General features: G+C 30.1%; 1 protein-coding gene across 6 annotated transcripts in view; it reads left to right on the forward strand.

Annotated features, from left to right (window-relative positions):
• LOC148621669 (uncharacterized) overlaps positions 1–16,557 on the forward strand; it is a 42,011-nt gene extending 25,454 nt beyond the window's left edge. For 5 of the 6 annotated variants that reach the window (XM_088576284.1, XM_088576285.1, XM_088576286.1 and 2 more), the window contains 10 exons: positions 560–607; positions 1,281–1,349; positions 3,381–3,405; positions 4,514–4,726; positions 7,671–8,206; positions 10,570–10,743; positions 11,389–11,448; positions 11,705–11,791; positions 12,440–12,592; positions 12,907–16,557. In XM_088576284.1, the coding sequence (XP_088432410.1) occupies positions 560–607; positions 1,281–1,349; positions 3,381–3,405; positions 4,514–4,726; positions 7,671–8,206; positions 10,570–10,743; positions 11,389–11,448; positions 11,705–11,791; positions 12,440–12,592; positions 12,907–13,020 (1,479 nt within the window). In that variant the 3' untranslated portion in view covers positions 13,021–16,557. Of the gene's footprint in view, positions 1–559; positions 608–1,280; positions 1,350–3,380; positions 3,406–4,513; positions 4,727–7,670; positions 8,207–9,010; positions 9,139–10,569; positions 10,744–11,388; positions 11,449–11,704; positions 11,792–12,439; positions 12,593–12,906 lie in introns of all 6 variants that reach the window. The other variant, XM_088576289.1, reaches the window with a different exon arrangement.
• Positions 16,558–17,227: the final 670 nt, after the last annotated feature.

Below are 17,227 nucleotides of genomic sequence, written 5' to 3' on the forward strand. Positions count from 1 at the left end.
CATTATTTCTTATCCAAAATTTAAAGAATGGAACATTTTAGTATGAGAAAATAATTTAAAAAAAAATGGATTAATATTTGTTTAGTTTTTAGAATTAGTCTAAAACGCTCTGTAAAACACTGAAATCAGCATTCTGAATGAAATAGACCAAGGGAAATAATTATCGAAATCAGTGATATGTTTGTATTATATTCAATTTCAATGAAGCTTATCAAGCTTTCATTTGAAACAGAATGAAATCAGTCCAAGTTACTTTGATGCTTACATGACATTGGTGTAAAATGCTGAATACAAACGTTCCAATGATTTGTAAGAGTTGCATCCCTTTCTCCAGGTCTACCTCCTGAAGTGTATTATAGTGTAAGTCTGTCTAATTCTACCAATCTCTTAGGAAGGTATATTGGATTGAAATGCACAGGTTTGTACAATGAACAATGTAAATTATTTTATTGGACTGACAAAGAGTGGCAGATTATAAATGATTCAAGAATACTTGTGTCAATTCAGACAGATTTCAGAATACTGAAAGTGTAATCATATTTATATGGTATATTTTCAGTACCAAGAATGTGAGGTTGGAGCTGCAATATCAGAAGAGGTGTATCAGGTTAGTGAAGATTTATATGTTAAGTAATATGTATAAATTACATTTTCTAATGCAACAATTGTTTTAATATCAGATTCATTGGACAGCATCCTAAATTTCAGGATATTATATGATTGATATCTTCAATTTTTTTTCACATACACAGACATTATTTTTTAGAATTTTAATTGTCACGTTAACAGATATAATTGATAGTTCTATTAGAATGGAGATAACTGTATTATATTTCAAGATTTGTTGTTATCAATCTAAATTTTACAGTTGCTAATACCTATTTACTGGCTCAGCTGATGTGTTGCCAATAAACTTAATTTTCAATATGAACTGTCAATTCCCATTTGATACTACAGATTTTCAAATACAAATCTTCAAATAGTTATCTCCTAAGATTAGTTACTGATTTGAAGTTCACTGTATTAGACCAAGGTACTAATAAACTCAAACTGCTGCAAAAAAAAAAAATACTGGTGAAACACTACTCCTTGGATTCAGAAAACAATGTAAAACTCCAATATGTGAGTGAAAAAATAATCTCCTAGGATGAGATACCATTGTTATCTTTACACAGCAGTCTGAAACTCAAATCGATAGATGGGAAGACATAGCCATGATACTGAAACAAACACAGTTAAATAATTTTGAAATAAATTTTCAGATTTATAAATATTTACAGGTTGCTGATGATGACACCCCATCTGCCCCACCCCTTCCAGCTGCTCCGGCCCTACCTCCCCCTAGACCAGTAAGTATTTTAAAATCCTCCCAGTATAATTTATTAATGAATGAAGTCTCTGCTTTTCTGTATTCATTATCATTTTTCTCAACTTTTTTATTAGCAAATGCAACTTCAATTGTCCATTTTCAGTTTTGCTCTTAAATTAAGAAATGCAAAGCAACATTAATTTTTTTTTCAATTACCGTAGTCAAGGCTTTTTTCCAAGGCCAGCAGTTATACTCCGAAAGTATTATTAGAATCTCAATTTTATTTAAAAGTCTTTAAAAAATGTAATTTAATCATAAATTGATGGATTTAACTCTTACAGAGTGAAATAATTAAGTTTTTTGAGGAGAAGTTAGGTGATAGAGTGAGTAAAAAATGTTGCATGAATGGTGAGTTTGGTGAGTCAAACCCTCCCTTTAGTATATATGTACTCTATCTAGTGGGTGAAACAGGATAATAAAATCTCACTATTCTGAAGATGTCATTTAATTGTTTGAAAGTTATGGACTAAGTTTACCATATCTTACTGGTGAAAGGAGTTATCTCCGTGAAATACACTGTAAGTGACTAAATCAAGGGAAGAAAACCATGTAAAATAATTCCTGACATTCTTTTTTCAAGAATTTTCAAGTTCTACACTATTTCTAGACATCCCAGGGAGTTTTACCCTTGTCCATGTTTTGAAGATGGAAGATTTGCACTTCTTATGATGGACTAATTTAACAAATATTTGATATGAAGTACATACTTAAAGTACTTTGTAACCAATACTGTGCAAGTTTTTAACTTGCTTTATAGTGTTAACATCCATTGAAGATATTAAATGTGTTGACAAATGAAAGATATTGACCCTTGTCCAGACCGGGTATTAGTCTTTTTATATTGAAAACATGCTGATTTTCTATTTCTTTGAGTATAAGAGTGGTGAGTTTTTGTTACTGGTTGTATGATCGATGAACAAGCTATTTCTTTTGGTTATATGAGTGATGATCAAGTTGTTTCCTTTGGTGATATAAATGTTGAGTAAGTTCTTTCCTTTGGCTAAAGGAATGATGAGTATATTCTTTCCTTGAGTTAGTATGGTCTTTCCTAATTGAATATTACTCCAAAAAAAATCATGAACATAATAAGTTTTTCTTCTGAATAACATAATTTAAAATGGTGTATGTATAAATAGTAGCAAAATATTATAAACTTAACAGAAGAATTAAAATAGAATCAACTAACCAATTGTAAAAGTCAATGTAGAATTGTAGAACCTGTTCATGTTTGATGTTATCCTTTTGTTGTTGAGTACATGCTTAGAGAACCTCCCCTGACATGCTGGTTATAACATACAAAGATTGTCAAAAGGTGTTTGCATAAACTTGCAATACTATTTATTTATGTTTAAAATGCAAATTTTTTCTCTTATTATTATCTTAGTCATTATTCCATTTGAAGTTTTATTCTACAATTGAGATACAAAAAAACCCCTATCATCTTGCAATTACAATGGCATAAATTATGGATCTCCAGATTATATGATATAATTATAAAGAATGCTTTAATTTCTAATGATGTTATATACTTCAGTTTTCATCAGCTTCAAAAAAAACAATTAAGAAAATTTTCATCAGCTTCAAAAATAACAATTAATAAGTATCGGTATGTTATTGTTGCTCCCAGAGAAATCAAGGGAACCAGGATTTGTATGGTAAGAACATTATCCAATGAGAATGTCTATAGACAAGGAAAATAGAAACACAACACACAACATAAACATCAGATAGTCAAAACAACAAGGAAACTAAAAGAATGAACAACCTGGACTACATTAATAACTTGGAGCATGGACTAGGTTCACCTGGACTACATTAATAACTGGGAGCATGAACTTCACCAGTAGGGTAAATGTAGATTTTCTAGAAACACCTGCCAAGTTGCTCATAAAACCACACAATGACCAATAGGTACTCCTCTTGGCCCCAACCATATTGTACCAAGTTGTATGGTAAGGACATCTGTATCAGAAAAGAAAGTTTTTTTAAGAATTTTTTTTTTCACTTTCAGAAACAGTCCAGAGAAGCTGCTCCTCGTAAGTAGCCACAGCAGATATATTAGTACATTAGTCTTCCAAGTTTCATTGATAAAACTCACTAGAATAGTATGGGAAGCTGTTGTTAGTCTTCATCTCAAGTATAATATATTTAACGATAAACAACCTCATATATTTGTATTATCTGGAATCTTCATTTTAAAGCCCATTAAAGGTGAGATTGCAAAAGTTTTACAAATCCTGAATAATTTGTATATACCTCTGGAAACATCTGTGTAAAATGGAATTTGCTACCCTGGGATGCTTTGTTGAAACAAGTTTTTCTGTTTAGCTGAAGCTACTTTCCACCCATCCACTGGTTCATCCACACATCATACTATAATGTCTATCCACCCACTGTTTCATCCATACATCCTATTATACTGTCCTTCCACCCATTGGTTCGTCCACACATTATATTATACTGTATGTCCACCCACTGGTTCATCCACACATCCTATTATACTATCTTTCCATCCATTGGTTCATCCACAGATCATATTCTGTCTGTCCACCCATTTGTTGTGTGTATCTGTTTTCCATATCTGCTCTTTTTCCCTGGATGGCATTCTTTCTGCTATAATCTTGGTTCCTTTGATAACTCTTCCTTCCAAACATCCTATTATACTGTTCTTCCAACCATTGGTTCATCCACACATCCCATTATACTGTCCTTCCATCCATTGCTTCATCTACACATCGTATCATACTGTCCTTCCACCTATTGGTTCATCCACATATCCTATTATACTGTCCTTCCACCCATTGGTGCATCCTTACATCATATTATTCAGTCCTTCCATCCATTGGTTTATCCACACATCCTATAATCCTGTCCTTCCACCCAATGGTTCATCCACACAGTATATCATACTGTCCTTCCATCCATTGGTTCATCCACAGATCAAATTATAACTCAAAAATGCTTTAAGAGATTTCATAATGATTTGGTTGATTGTCTCATAGTAAGGAATATACAATTACAATTGCAAATGTATTTTTATATTTATTGGACTTGAACCTCCAAAATTAGGGGTTCAGAATATCATGCATAGCAGTTTGTTCAATTTGTCTCTATTTCTAAATAATGCTTATTGTCATATTTCAGCACCTAGAAATGTTGAGAAGAAGACACCAGCAAAACCCACTGGTCTAGGTGGTATGCCTGCGATAGCAATGGGGGACATACAAAGCATCAAAGACAGACTGAAAAAAGTGAATGTAGCAAAAGCTCCACCTCCTAAAGCAGAACCAAAGACTTACACTGATCATAATGAACTCAAATCTAAGTTTGATTTCTTCAAAAATAAGGAGAAAGAAGGTATGTCTTTAGAGATATTTTTACTTTGTTACTATCTTAGTTTTGCTTTGTTGTGATGCTAGTCAAGGGAGATCACTGAGAACACTTGCTTTCTGTTATCGTTACTGCAATTGATACTGTTTTAACACAAGAAATTACATTTCATTATGATTCAAGTTGTTAATTTTTAATAACAATCTGAAAGAAATTTATCTTATATGTTTGATAACTAAAAAATGATAAAGGTAAAAGGTAAAATGAAAAAGAAACAACTGTCTTGTGAGTTTATTTTCAAATGTGTGTATTTTCATTATTATTTGATCAATTTTGGCCATTTTAAGTTGACAAAAACATGTTAATAATATGAATCAGCCTTTAGACTATCATGAATAATGTATTATAACTGGCCCTTATTAGAATCATATACCAAGACTTTAATTCTTTTGTTGTTTCCATTTTTTCGTAAGATGGTAAAATATTGTGCTAAGATTGCCTTATAACATATTTTTGTTCATATATTTACCTGGTTGTATTTTATTTGAATGCATGTATTATTTTAAAAATTGGTTTCCTCATACTTTTATCAACAGGAGGTCCTAGTAAGTTTCAATGCTTTGGTGCCTTGTTATATTTATATGTAGATGTTGTCTGAAATGTGTAAATTAAGAAATTGTTGCATGCATTTATTATTGTGGTATAAGATATTTGAGCCAAAGGAGATTTATAATGTTTGTGAAATTTTTGATGTACAACTTCTGGAATGGTAATTATTAATTGCTATTTAAAAAATATAATTTTACCCCATTTCATACTTGTAAATTACAAGTCATTTCTTTATCATTAACATGTTTTAGCTGCTTTATTTAAAAAAATAATTTATTAACTATAATAATCTAAAAAGCATATAAAAAATCAGCTATAAAGTTGACCTCAATAATAAACTACTGAAATTTCTGAATTTACTATACTCATAGTTGTAACTTATGTAGTTACCTTCTTTTCCTGTTCTTTATTGTTGTTGACAGTCTAAAATTTTATAACCATTTTGGATTACTATTTTTAAAAGTTTAAAAATAACGTATTTAATCAGTTTTCAACATATCTGTGAATAAGGAAAATGAAAAAATGTTTTAACAACAACATTTAAAGTCTGTCTTTAGGTTTAGAATCTCATCTAACCAGATTAAATTAAAATTAGAGTTTTACCATATTTGATAAAATTATCTACATATAGATTTCCATCACCATGATTTTTCTTTGAAATATTTGCACCAACTAATATCAAGACCATCAATTACTTACTAGTACCCTATGCCCTTATGCATATTCATGACACATTTTGCTAGAATATTTTCACCTTGCTTTTTAGATACCTGAGGATAAAATAAAATTCTTTAGAATTTATGATTAACTTTAAGTGGCTTGTAGATTAGTGAAACTTGCCTAATCAAGCTTTTATTGTGTGATACTTAAAGACACTCAGTAACGTGTATAATTTTGAAATCATGTCACCGCAAATTGTATTATATTTTTGTCATTGTCTACAAGACATTTACTTTTTTTCGTGATTAAGTGGAACCAGAAATTAAGTATTATTCGGAGTAAGAATCATATAATGGGTGGCACATCATTTTTCTCAATTCAGTCTTTTTTACCTGTAATATATTCATTACATCTAGAAAACAACTGAAATGCTGTTTAAATTCATCCTGAAGCATTTGTGATGAAGATAATTTTATTAAATTAGAAAGGTTTTCATTTTGTTCTGGATTTTGATTAGACAGTTTTATCTTGACTGTAAACAAACTTATTTTTCTCCTAATTTATGCAGGGAGGAAAAGTTTGTGAAAACAAATCTTCCTGAATCCATGACACCCACTATCACCAAGTTCAATGTTTGATGGAATTTATGAAATTCTGATTTTGGTGGCGCTTTTTAAAAATTTTCAGATGATATTGTCCTTTTTGCACACTTACTTCATCTGCAAATTAGTTAACCGTAAACTCGTGTTTTACTCAAAAATGCAACAAAATTAAGATTTCTGTAACGTACGAGTTTGTTTTTGGACTTTCTGCTTCACTGGTTTGGGATAACTGACTTCATTATGCTCAATATCTTATATTACAAGTAAAACCTCCATATTAGCACATTACATATACAGATCTAGAGAAAAAAGAATGATGTTTTTTTTTAATGAAATTAAATTTAAAGTGTTAATACATTGTACTTTATTAAAACTAATCTAATTATTTTGTTGAATTGGAAAATTATAAACATGCTGAGAGTTTTGTGTGATTGAGGATTCTCATTACTAACAAAATAAAGCTTAAATTGAACTGAACTGTATAGCGATTTAATCACAAATTGTAATAATACTAGGATATTGTATTCACTGCATTATTTACAATGATTAGTTTAGGTAAAATAATCATTCATATTTATTTGGATATACCAGTTAACAAAATTAATCAACTTGGTAAATATACTATTAAACCATGTAACAGTATGACCTCGATTTTCATATTGTTAATTACAACTAAAAATCTGGAAAAATAATGCTGTATTGGAGGATAGATGTAAAATTTGCTTGTTAAATCATAAGTAAAATTTTCAATATCATTTAACACTTATTGCCTATGTATCATTAAAATATAAAATGTATATTTGTAACATATGCACATGACCATTGTAATATTTTTTCTTTGTGTTATTGAATTTATAGATTCCTGAATGCTGAAAATGACTCCATAACTTAAAGCAAGTGATGTGTTATGTATTATTTTCTACACATTTTGTTACCTTGATATAGCTATATAATTGTATTTACAGTTCTATTCTATTAAAATTTTATTACAGGTCTTCATGGTTTGAACTTGAATAAAAAGATACAAGTGGTGGATTATTTTTTTCAGGCTATATGTAATTGCAGTCTTTTACTTTGGTTATTAAACCCTTGTCTTTCAGATGATACAGATACTGTAGATACAGGTGAAAAAAGACTGTTTAATTTAAAACCCATTCCAAACCAACCAATACCAACAAAACCTGCTAATGAAATTCCACAGATTCCCATGAAACCTTCTCTTGCCAAAAAACCACCACCACCAATGAAGCCATCCAGGGACCCAGAGGAAAATGCTAGTGGACCAAGTTTTGTGAGCCAAGTGAAATTAAAACCTGTTTCGAGACCCTCTGATAGTGAAAGTTCTAGTTCAACTAATGACCATAAACAGGAGTTCATCAAACCTGGACAAGCAAGATCACCAATAAAATCACCTTTTTTAAAAAGGGATCCTTCACCCCCTGTTGGATCACCCTCCAACCAGGTTCCCCCAAAGCCATCAAGAGCAGTGCCTGTGATATCTAGTACCAGTAATGAAGCACCAAAGCCACCAGTCAAACCAACACCAGTACCTAGACCTGTAGAAAAGAAATCATTTTTACATGCGTTTATGGGCGAACATCCAGAAATGGCCAATCAAAGGATACCAAAAATGCTGGTACCGTTCTGAAAGTTCTCCTGCATGACTGCACCTTAGGCATGTCTTGTGATAATGTAGATATTTGATTTTATTGGGCTTTATAGGGAGCATTACTCATTATTCATTCAAGTTTTAAAAACATCTTGAAAACTACCATTCTTTCATTTAACATGTTTCAAAAATAATTTAAAATCTGTTGAAAAATGTACTTTTACTCTTGCTTTATTGTTCTTTCATCCTAATGCTAAAACTCGGCTTTGCTGCTCTCAGCTACACTAAGAATTATTTCAAGAAGTTTTAAAACTTGTAGTTGTCTGGTGTATTTGTTACTGTTCTTGTTTTCATACTCTTTGTTCTTTTTCAGAGTAGCATTTATTGTATGGAATCCTGTGTTTGTAAATTATCTAGCTATATCAGTTTTCATTTAATTAAAAACTTAATTGGGGTTTTGCACATCTGTGAATTTGTGCAGTGATATTTTTACCTTATTTTTTTAAATAATATTTTTTGAACCCAAAATAACAAGTGGAAACTGATATCCTATGAATGATTTACTGTAAATTCAGAAAATATTGACTGAGCTACATTCAATTTGTTTATTAAACTTTTGATGTAATAATCTGCTTTGAAATAGTCAATTATAAGTAAATCTGAATTGAAAACAGTGAAAAATGTGGTTTAAAAGATCTGAAACATTTTAATCACAATAATTTCTGAATTTACCCTTACCGATATGTATAATTCTTGCCATGCATTCATTATGTAGTTACCTTATACTGTTATGCATGCATTATAACAATTGTTATTCTGTGTATTTGTCAGCATTAGCTAACAAACCTGGTATTGCTCCTAAGCCTTCTGGTCTCAATCTAAAGAAATCCTCATCTGTAGACAAAGTTACTTCCCCTGTCAACAAAGTTGCATCTCCTGAAAAGCCTCTACCTTCTAGAGTAAGTCTGTTACTGTTACAGTTTACTGTCCTATACTGCTACAACTTTATATTGGTAATTTTGCAGATTTTGTCAAGTGAACATTTTTGCAGTTTCAAAAACTGATTGTTATGTAGTGATAAAAAATCTATTTTGCAAGTACTATTTTTTGCAGTTTTCTGTCCATTTGAAAACAGCAAAATTAATACACTGCAAAAAATTAATACATTTACAATAGTTGATTGATACTTTAATGTGGGTATATGTTATGGCTGAAAATATCACTGGTATGTTGAAGACAACAAGGTCTAGACTATAGCCTATTTTACTAAAGGGCTAATGACTGACCATTGGTAATAACTTGTATAGTATTATAGGCAGTTACAACCAAGGTTGGGGCTTGAGACCTTCAGTAAAATGTGTTCCTCAGTCTTGTAGTGCAAGTGTTTTAATATTGTACATGACTTATTCCTTTTATTAGGAAACTGACTTGCTGTGAGAGAACTACTGTTTGTAGAGTACCAATTTTTGTTGTTTTTGTCATTCTTTCAAACCATTAATTCAAATTCACAATAAATTTCCACTGAAAGCTTTGATGCTGTCATGAATAAAAAAAATGAAGTAGCAGATTATTTTTTGTCAACAACAAAAATTGATATCTACTTCACAGTAAATATACAGAGAACCTCTGTTTCCTTGTTTATAAGTGACCAACGGTTGCACATTTTGCAAATAGTTCTTGATGCTGAGAGTCATATGGCAATTTATGGACTGGTTGGTAAACCATGCATCACTTAAAATCGTAACATTATACTGTTCATTTGAAAGGTCAATATATTTCTTTGTGATCCATATAACATTATATGATAATGTATGATTTTCTCTTTTCTTCAACCTGAATACTTCAGAGTAAACTACGTTTGAAAAGTATATTATAAAGAATTATTTTATGATTTTTTTTTTGTCAAACTACTATTTATTGACTGGTTGGTTGTCCCTCTGAAAAAATTAAATGTACTTTGTTCTAGTACAGATAATTTATTGTTTGACCAACTGGTTCACATATTGCTATGTGACCCTCAGAATCATAAACTATTTGTTAAATATAGCCAGAAGCATGTATTTTATATGGTTGTAGTTGGCTTCAGTGTTGTATTAGAAGAAATGGGGAAATCTGAGCATGAGTAGAGTTTACACAGGACTGGGTGTATTGTATATATATATAAAGGACAAAAAAAATACCTATCTTATTGATGTCATTATTTTGTTTATAGAAATGGTTGTTTTTATATCACACTAACTGGTACTCTTTCTCCACAAGAATTTTAAATAACATAATGCATAAAATACATTAAACGTCAACAAAACTAAATGTCATCTGTAACATATATTGATATAATGATGGAGTAAAGAAGACCACATCATAACAATTACATGGATACTTTATTATAGAATACAAGTGATTCCCTACCACCAGTGCCTAGTCCTACTGATGAAGATTTACCCCCTCCCCCACCGTCTGTCACACAAAATCCTTCCATACAGCACAGAGAGCTACCACAAATTCCCACTGCCAATGGTACACCTGCACCTCCCCCACCCAGGGGAAAAGATGGATACACCAAGGTAGGTCTTACCAACTACCAATGATACACCTGCAAATCCCCAGCACAGGGGAAAAGCCTTTTTCCCCTGTGTGGGGGGAATTATGTCTACACCTCCTTCAAGGCAAAAAGATGGATACACTAGAAAAAGGTGTTTCCATCTGCTTGCACATTATCAACCCAGGGGACAAAATTGATCTATCTGTTAATTGAAGACCATATTCATGATCAAGATTAGGCATAAGTCTTAGCTTATCCAACTGGTACATGTAGTAGTCAATGCATTACAGTGGAATAAACTAAACCCTGATTAAAATTCAGACTATATAAAACATACTTGTACATACCTAGATATTTTGAACCCACTATGAAATTCTTTGTATTTGGAACACTTATTAAAACCAGAGTCATTCTTCAGTCCTAAAATACTAATACTTGTACTTTCCTATTCAAACAGGATTAATTTTCTTAGAGAATCATGTTTAACTTGGCAGGTTTTTATCCACATAAAATTTAACTGTCATGTTTAATACCATGTGGAAATTTACTCGATAAGGTTATTCTGACTAAATATCAAAACATTGTTTCTGATGTTTTAAAATGTTGAAATCTTCCCAAGTTAGATATTTGTTTCAGCAATTTTAACTTGAATTTGAATTTTATATAGGTCAATGTTGAAGAAGAGGTTGATGACGATGATGGGGATATATACGATGATGCTTTATCTGTAAGTTAAAATGTAAATTACATAATTTGATGCTGTTTTTATCATGATAAAAAAGGATCTAAATTTTTTTGTTATTTGCAAACCTGTCTATAACATATTATACATAGGCTTAGTTTATATTATGTGGTTTCTCATCAAATATAGATATGGAAAGTTATGATGAAAGTGATGCTGTTTTAATCAATTGTCAAGTTTATATGTATTTTGCACATTTTTACAATAATCTTTGAATGTTTATTCACCATTTTACTTGTAGTTTGAAGATCCCTTGCAAAAAGAAATATGGTATTTCGGTGAAATAGACAGAATTACTGGAAATAACAAGCTTAAAAAATTAGCTATGGTGAGGATCAACTACTGAAGGAAGAACTAATTTTCATACCATTTTCATTGATTTTTTTGTCAAACGATTAATTCATATTTACAGCAAAATGTAAAGTTACACATGGAAAAGTTAGATGCTCTAATGAAAACTAGGAATTAAGAATTTTCATCAAATCTAGAAAATTGTTAACTGTAAACAATAGTGTCTTTGTATTATTTTAATGCAAAGCAGACGATGCTTACCCTACCGGTGCACCTGGTCCATGTTCCCAGTTTTTGTGGAGTCCGAGTTGCTCATTTGCTTTTGTTACTTTGTATGTATTATTTTAGTTATTTTATGTTCTTTTTCGTGTTTGTCTGTTTTCCATGTCTGGTCTTTGTCCCTGGATTACATTCTTTTGATTTCCACTAGAATCTTGGTTCCCTTGATTACTCTTGAAATTAAGAATTTACAGTGATAAGTGTCATAACATAGAATTTGTATTAGTATTGTAATAAGATTAAATTTGATGGCAATAATCTTAAATATAAATCAGTAAATGTTAAATATCAACACAATCATTTCTCAGTATGTAAAACCACACTCATTTAAAACATAAAAAAGTATTAACAATTTTATAGGAATTGAAACCATGAAATTACATGAAACATCTTTTTATGTCCTCAGAACGGTGCTTATTTACTGAGAAAAAGTTCAAAGGGAGGAAATAATCAACCTTATACTTTAATGGTGATGTATAATAGTCATATTTATAATCTGAAAATACGGGAAAGGAATGATGGCAGAATGGCGATTGGAGAGGAAAAACCAGATGAAATGGTGAGATATTTTGTGCATGATGATAAGGGAAAAAAATCTTTTATGAAAATTTCTACAATAAGTCAGAGTTAGTTCAGTTTCCCTTTTATGACTTGTTACATTAGATTTCTCTGCAAAGCTACAACTTGGGAGAGGTCAAAGTAATTGTTATAATGAAATCTGGCAGAATTTTTGGTCTAAGAGTAACCCTTAACATCTACAAATCTCCTGACTAGAATTTAAATTAATAATAAAAATCCTATGTGAGATATGATATGAATATTGTATGCTTGATTGTACACATATCTTAATGTATTACATCTTTTTTATTTCAGTCTTTCAAGTCAGTTGTAGACTTAATTAAACATCATCAATCTAATGATGTGATATTAGTACATAAGGATGGTAAAGAAGAACATACAATGTTATTGAGACCTCCTCCAAAATGAGGCTACACATTCACTGACATAAAAACTTTAACATGTACCATGAATTGTAGAAAATCAATAAAATTGATGTATAACAGAGCATAATAGAAGAATGACAGTTAAGTCTGATGTTATAAATAGGAAGATGACCAGTCAAATGGATTTTTCATTGAGCTGTAGTTTGACACATTTTTTAATGATGTTCATAAACATTCATGATCATTTTGTAGATCATATTACTGTACTGTTATTTCAAATTGACTGACATTGCATTGTTTAAAATTGTTATATTGCTCCACAATTGTTAAGGTAAGAAAGACTTACAAAATTGTTTAGTATACCATAAGTGTATTAAGTTTTTTGATTATTTTATAACAAATTTTGAAAATATTTTATGCAGAATGAAACTGACTGCTTGGTAATAGTTGAAGTAATGACTGGTACTTGTTCTGTTTTTACCATATTCAGCAGAATTACTGTGCAAGAACCATTTTTTTGTAGGTTACCAGTTTTCACGGTTTTCATATCTTAATCGAATCAGGAATTAAGATTCTAAATGAAAGGTAAACTTTTATTAGAACTGTTATGACCTTAACAAAAGCCAATGAACAACATACTTTTCAAAATACCCACAAATAAAGTACCTTCATGGTATCAGAAATGGTGCATGGAAAACATTTTATCTTAACATTATATATTTTGATTACTTGCTTTTTTATTACCTTTGTGTATACTGTATGTACAAGTTTATCGATTAATACATTTCTTATGTAAGAATGTTTTTGGATAATGTTGGTATAGTAAGAATATTTTTTTTAAATAATATTGGTACACATTCCACATGTAAGAAGAATGTTTTTATGATACTATTGTTAGACATTCCACATGTAAGAATGTTTATGATGATAATTTTAGACATTCTATACATAAAAATGTTTCTTTTTATAATAATATTAAAGACATTCCACATGTTAAAATGATATTTTTTTTATAATAATGGAAGATGTTTTTTTTTTGTTTTCTTTAGTTTGTATGTGTAAAGCAATATTTCCTGTTGAGTGATAATGAGACTGGGCATTGTTGGAAATCAGATATGATTAATGAGGAATAACCCAATATATTTAACTAAAGGAGTATGTACAGATAATGTCAAAATCAACTCCAAAAACTACAGTGTTTTAGATAAATTTGATAATTGTAAAATTTACTATTTGAATATATGCCTTCATTAAAAACTAAGTTTCGTTGCTGTTAATGACTGTGTTTCACTAAAATTGTAGATAAAAATAAAGCAAAATCAGAAAATAAAACTGAATTTTGTTAAAATAATGAGACATTTTTATGTAGAAAATATACAGCATATTTGTCGAACTCTTTGATATTGATACAAAAATAGCCTTCTATACTATCAACTTCTGACAAAAGATTTTGTTGTCCATAGCTTCCACTCTATATTTTTGGATTAAAAAACTACCCCTAAACCTCTCGTGAAAATTCTTTGAAAACTGTGTGGAAGTAGCGTTTTGTACCCTCCTTGTGACTAAATTATGACACAACAGTTTGTATTTTCTGTATATTAGTATTCAGATAATATTTTAGCTTTGAAAAAGGCAAATAGAAAATTTCAAATAGTAAGTTGAAACTTTGGGAAAATAGTAGGCCTGAAACTAGAGTTACTGAATTTACTCCTTTAGGAATACTGGATTAGGAGTTTCATTTCACTGCCTTGTGAATGTCTCTGGAATTTCATAACATATATATGGAATGGAATTCCTATACCATGAAGTATTTTATAGAGTATATATTATAGCAGACAGATACATTAGTGAAGAATTTTTTATTTTAAATACAAGGACAAATGCTGTCGATAATGATTCTGAACATTATTTTTATAGAATTAAAGTTCTTTTGTTTTGAGCTGTGCATTGGTCACATGGTTTTGTTGCTGTGATATTAGATTTGTGGTTATCATGTTTTGTTTTACTGGTAGTATTTACCCTATGTGCTTGCCTTGTAGTCAATCTGTAATTTATTGATTACACTTCAGTCAAAATGGTCAGGGATTCAGTCAGGACTCATTTATAAACCTTAATGTCTTTTATGCTAGGGTTGGTATTTATTGTTATATTGTTTAACTTACATTGGTTTATGCTCCATGTTAGTATTAAAGATTGGCTTCTTGAAATTTTTAAAAACTTCCAGTGTTTCTATAATACAAATTTGGTTTTTAGAGTTTCCTTAATTGTCATAGTAGTGACAAAAATTAATAGTCACTATAAAGGCAAGTCGAAGGCAGACTCCATTGTAGAAATTTTCTTACTGTTTATAGAAGAATCAGTGACTGCCTTCAACTGTTTTTACTTCATAATTTGGTAGGGTTGTTGTCTCTTTGACCCATTACCTTTTCCAACTTTCTTTTCTTTCTATATTATTTTTTGTTGTTGTTGAAAACTAGTTTAGATTGTGACTTCTGTATATATGAACAATTACTAATGTTTTTTCAATGATCAGATCTGTAGAACAATCATTGCAAGAGAATCAAAATATAAAAAAATGATCAATTTATTCTGGAAAGAACAAGATTTTATAATGTAATCTTATTACTTAAGACCAGGTCAGTTGGTTTTGATAGTTAATAAATTTTGATTTTTGTTTATTTTGAAATTTATGTTGTTAGGATGCTTTGTGCTTGTATAAGCTATTTGCTTACTCACTACTCAATTTTTAAATACTTTAGAGCTATTTATTTTTGTACATAACAGTGCTATTTTAGGAATGCCTAGTACTTGCTGCATTACATAATACAATTTTAATGTTATTGAGATAACTGTTTATTGCTTTGTAAAATGTGTTGTTTCTATGTACTGGTAAGTTATCCAAACAGGTGTAGTTATTTTGAGTGAAGAGAAGATATTGGCTAGGTATTTATAACCTTAATTTGAAAATAAAATCATGTTTTTTACAAAAATAAATAAAAGTGAAGTCAAATTGAAAATCATAAAACACAGAATTGAGTATGTTCTTAAAATAAGCATCCATGAAAATAAGTTGGTTTACAATAGTGGAAGTTGAATTCGAAAAAGATATTTTCAACTGCTTTCAATATATGCTACTTTGATATTGTTAAAAAAAAGGATAATGATTAAATACTGCTATGGATGTTCATTCAAACTGACCAAATTTAATCATTGCAAATGTAGTCTTTCTGTTAATCATTTTGGCCTACTGATCAAAGGGAGGTAAATTTGATTTTAAATGGAAAATCATGAAGTGAAGCAAACAATAGAAATGAAATATTTTTTGTTGAAAAAATCATTGAAAAATGGTGAAAATGCTTAGTAAAGCTTTGTGTAGTACTTAATATCTTTTATTCCATGTCTAGTGGTGCTTACATATTACATTTATGTATTATATAATTTTATTTTGACATTCCAGCAAATTTTAAGCATTAAACTAAACTGATGTTTTTTTTGTTATACTTGTTTGAATTTATTCAATTATTAATGGTCACTCATGAATTCATTGTATGTATATTTTTATTAAAATATTTATAACATATTTTGTATTACTTCATAATTTGGCTTACATTTCAGGATATCTGGCTATTACTTTAGTAGGGTTTTCAGCTAATTGGTATAAAGGATTGTAAAAGTATGCTGTACCAAAAAAATATTGGTATGGTGGCTGCTGTACCTACCACTACACCCTTCATAAACATAAATATATAAATTATCATTTATGTATTTAGGAGGTCAAACTGTTTCCCTGTTTTATTTAAGCCCATTTTGTGGAATCCATTCTTTTCTAGCTGTCAATGCACCATCATTTTTTTTTCACACAGTGAATTCACAATGTAAGGCAATTGAAAGTTAGATCTTTGATTATCATGATTTTTTGGGGTTATTGTGCAAGAAGACCAATGGGAGACAGATGACTATCTCTTTACATTTGTTATTGCCCAAGGAAAGCATTTATGGTTCTTTGGACAGAAAAAAAATATAACGATTTGCCTTACTGCAATAATGATAAATATGCATCCTTTAAAGAGACAAATATAATACAGTAAACACATTAATATCACTGTGTCCTAACTTTTGTTATTTTATGGTGGACAGAAAAGCCTGGGCAAAATTAATTTTTAAACTACTGCAAAAAATGTTTGCAGTTGTATAATGGTATTACCTTCTTCTTGTCATTTTACTTTTGTTTATCAATTTGAGTAAATCTT

The sequence above is a fragment of the Perna viridis genome, chromosome 3 (genome assembly GCF_037379345.1).
Source record: "Perna viridis isolate PV_CMFRI_1.1 ecotype Kerala chromosome 3, ASM3737934v1, whole genome shotgun sequence".
NCBI lineage: Eukaryota > Metazoa > Mollusca > Bivalvia > Mytilida > Mytilidae > Perna > Perna viridis.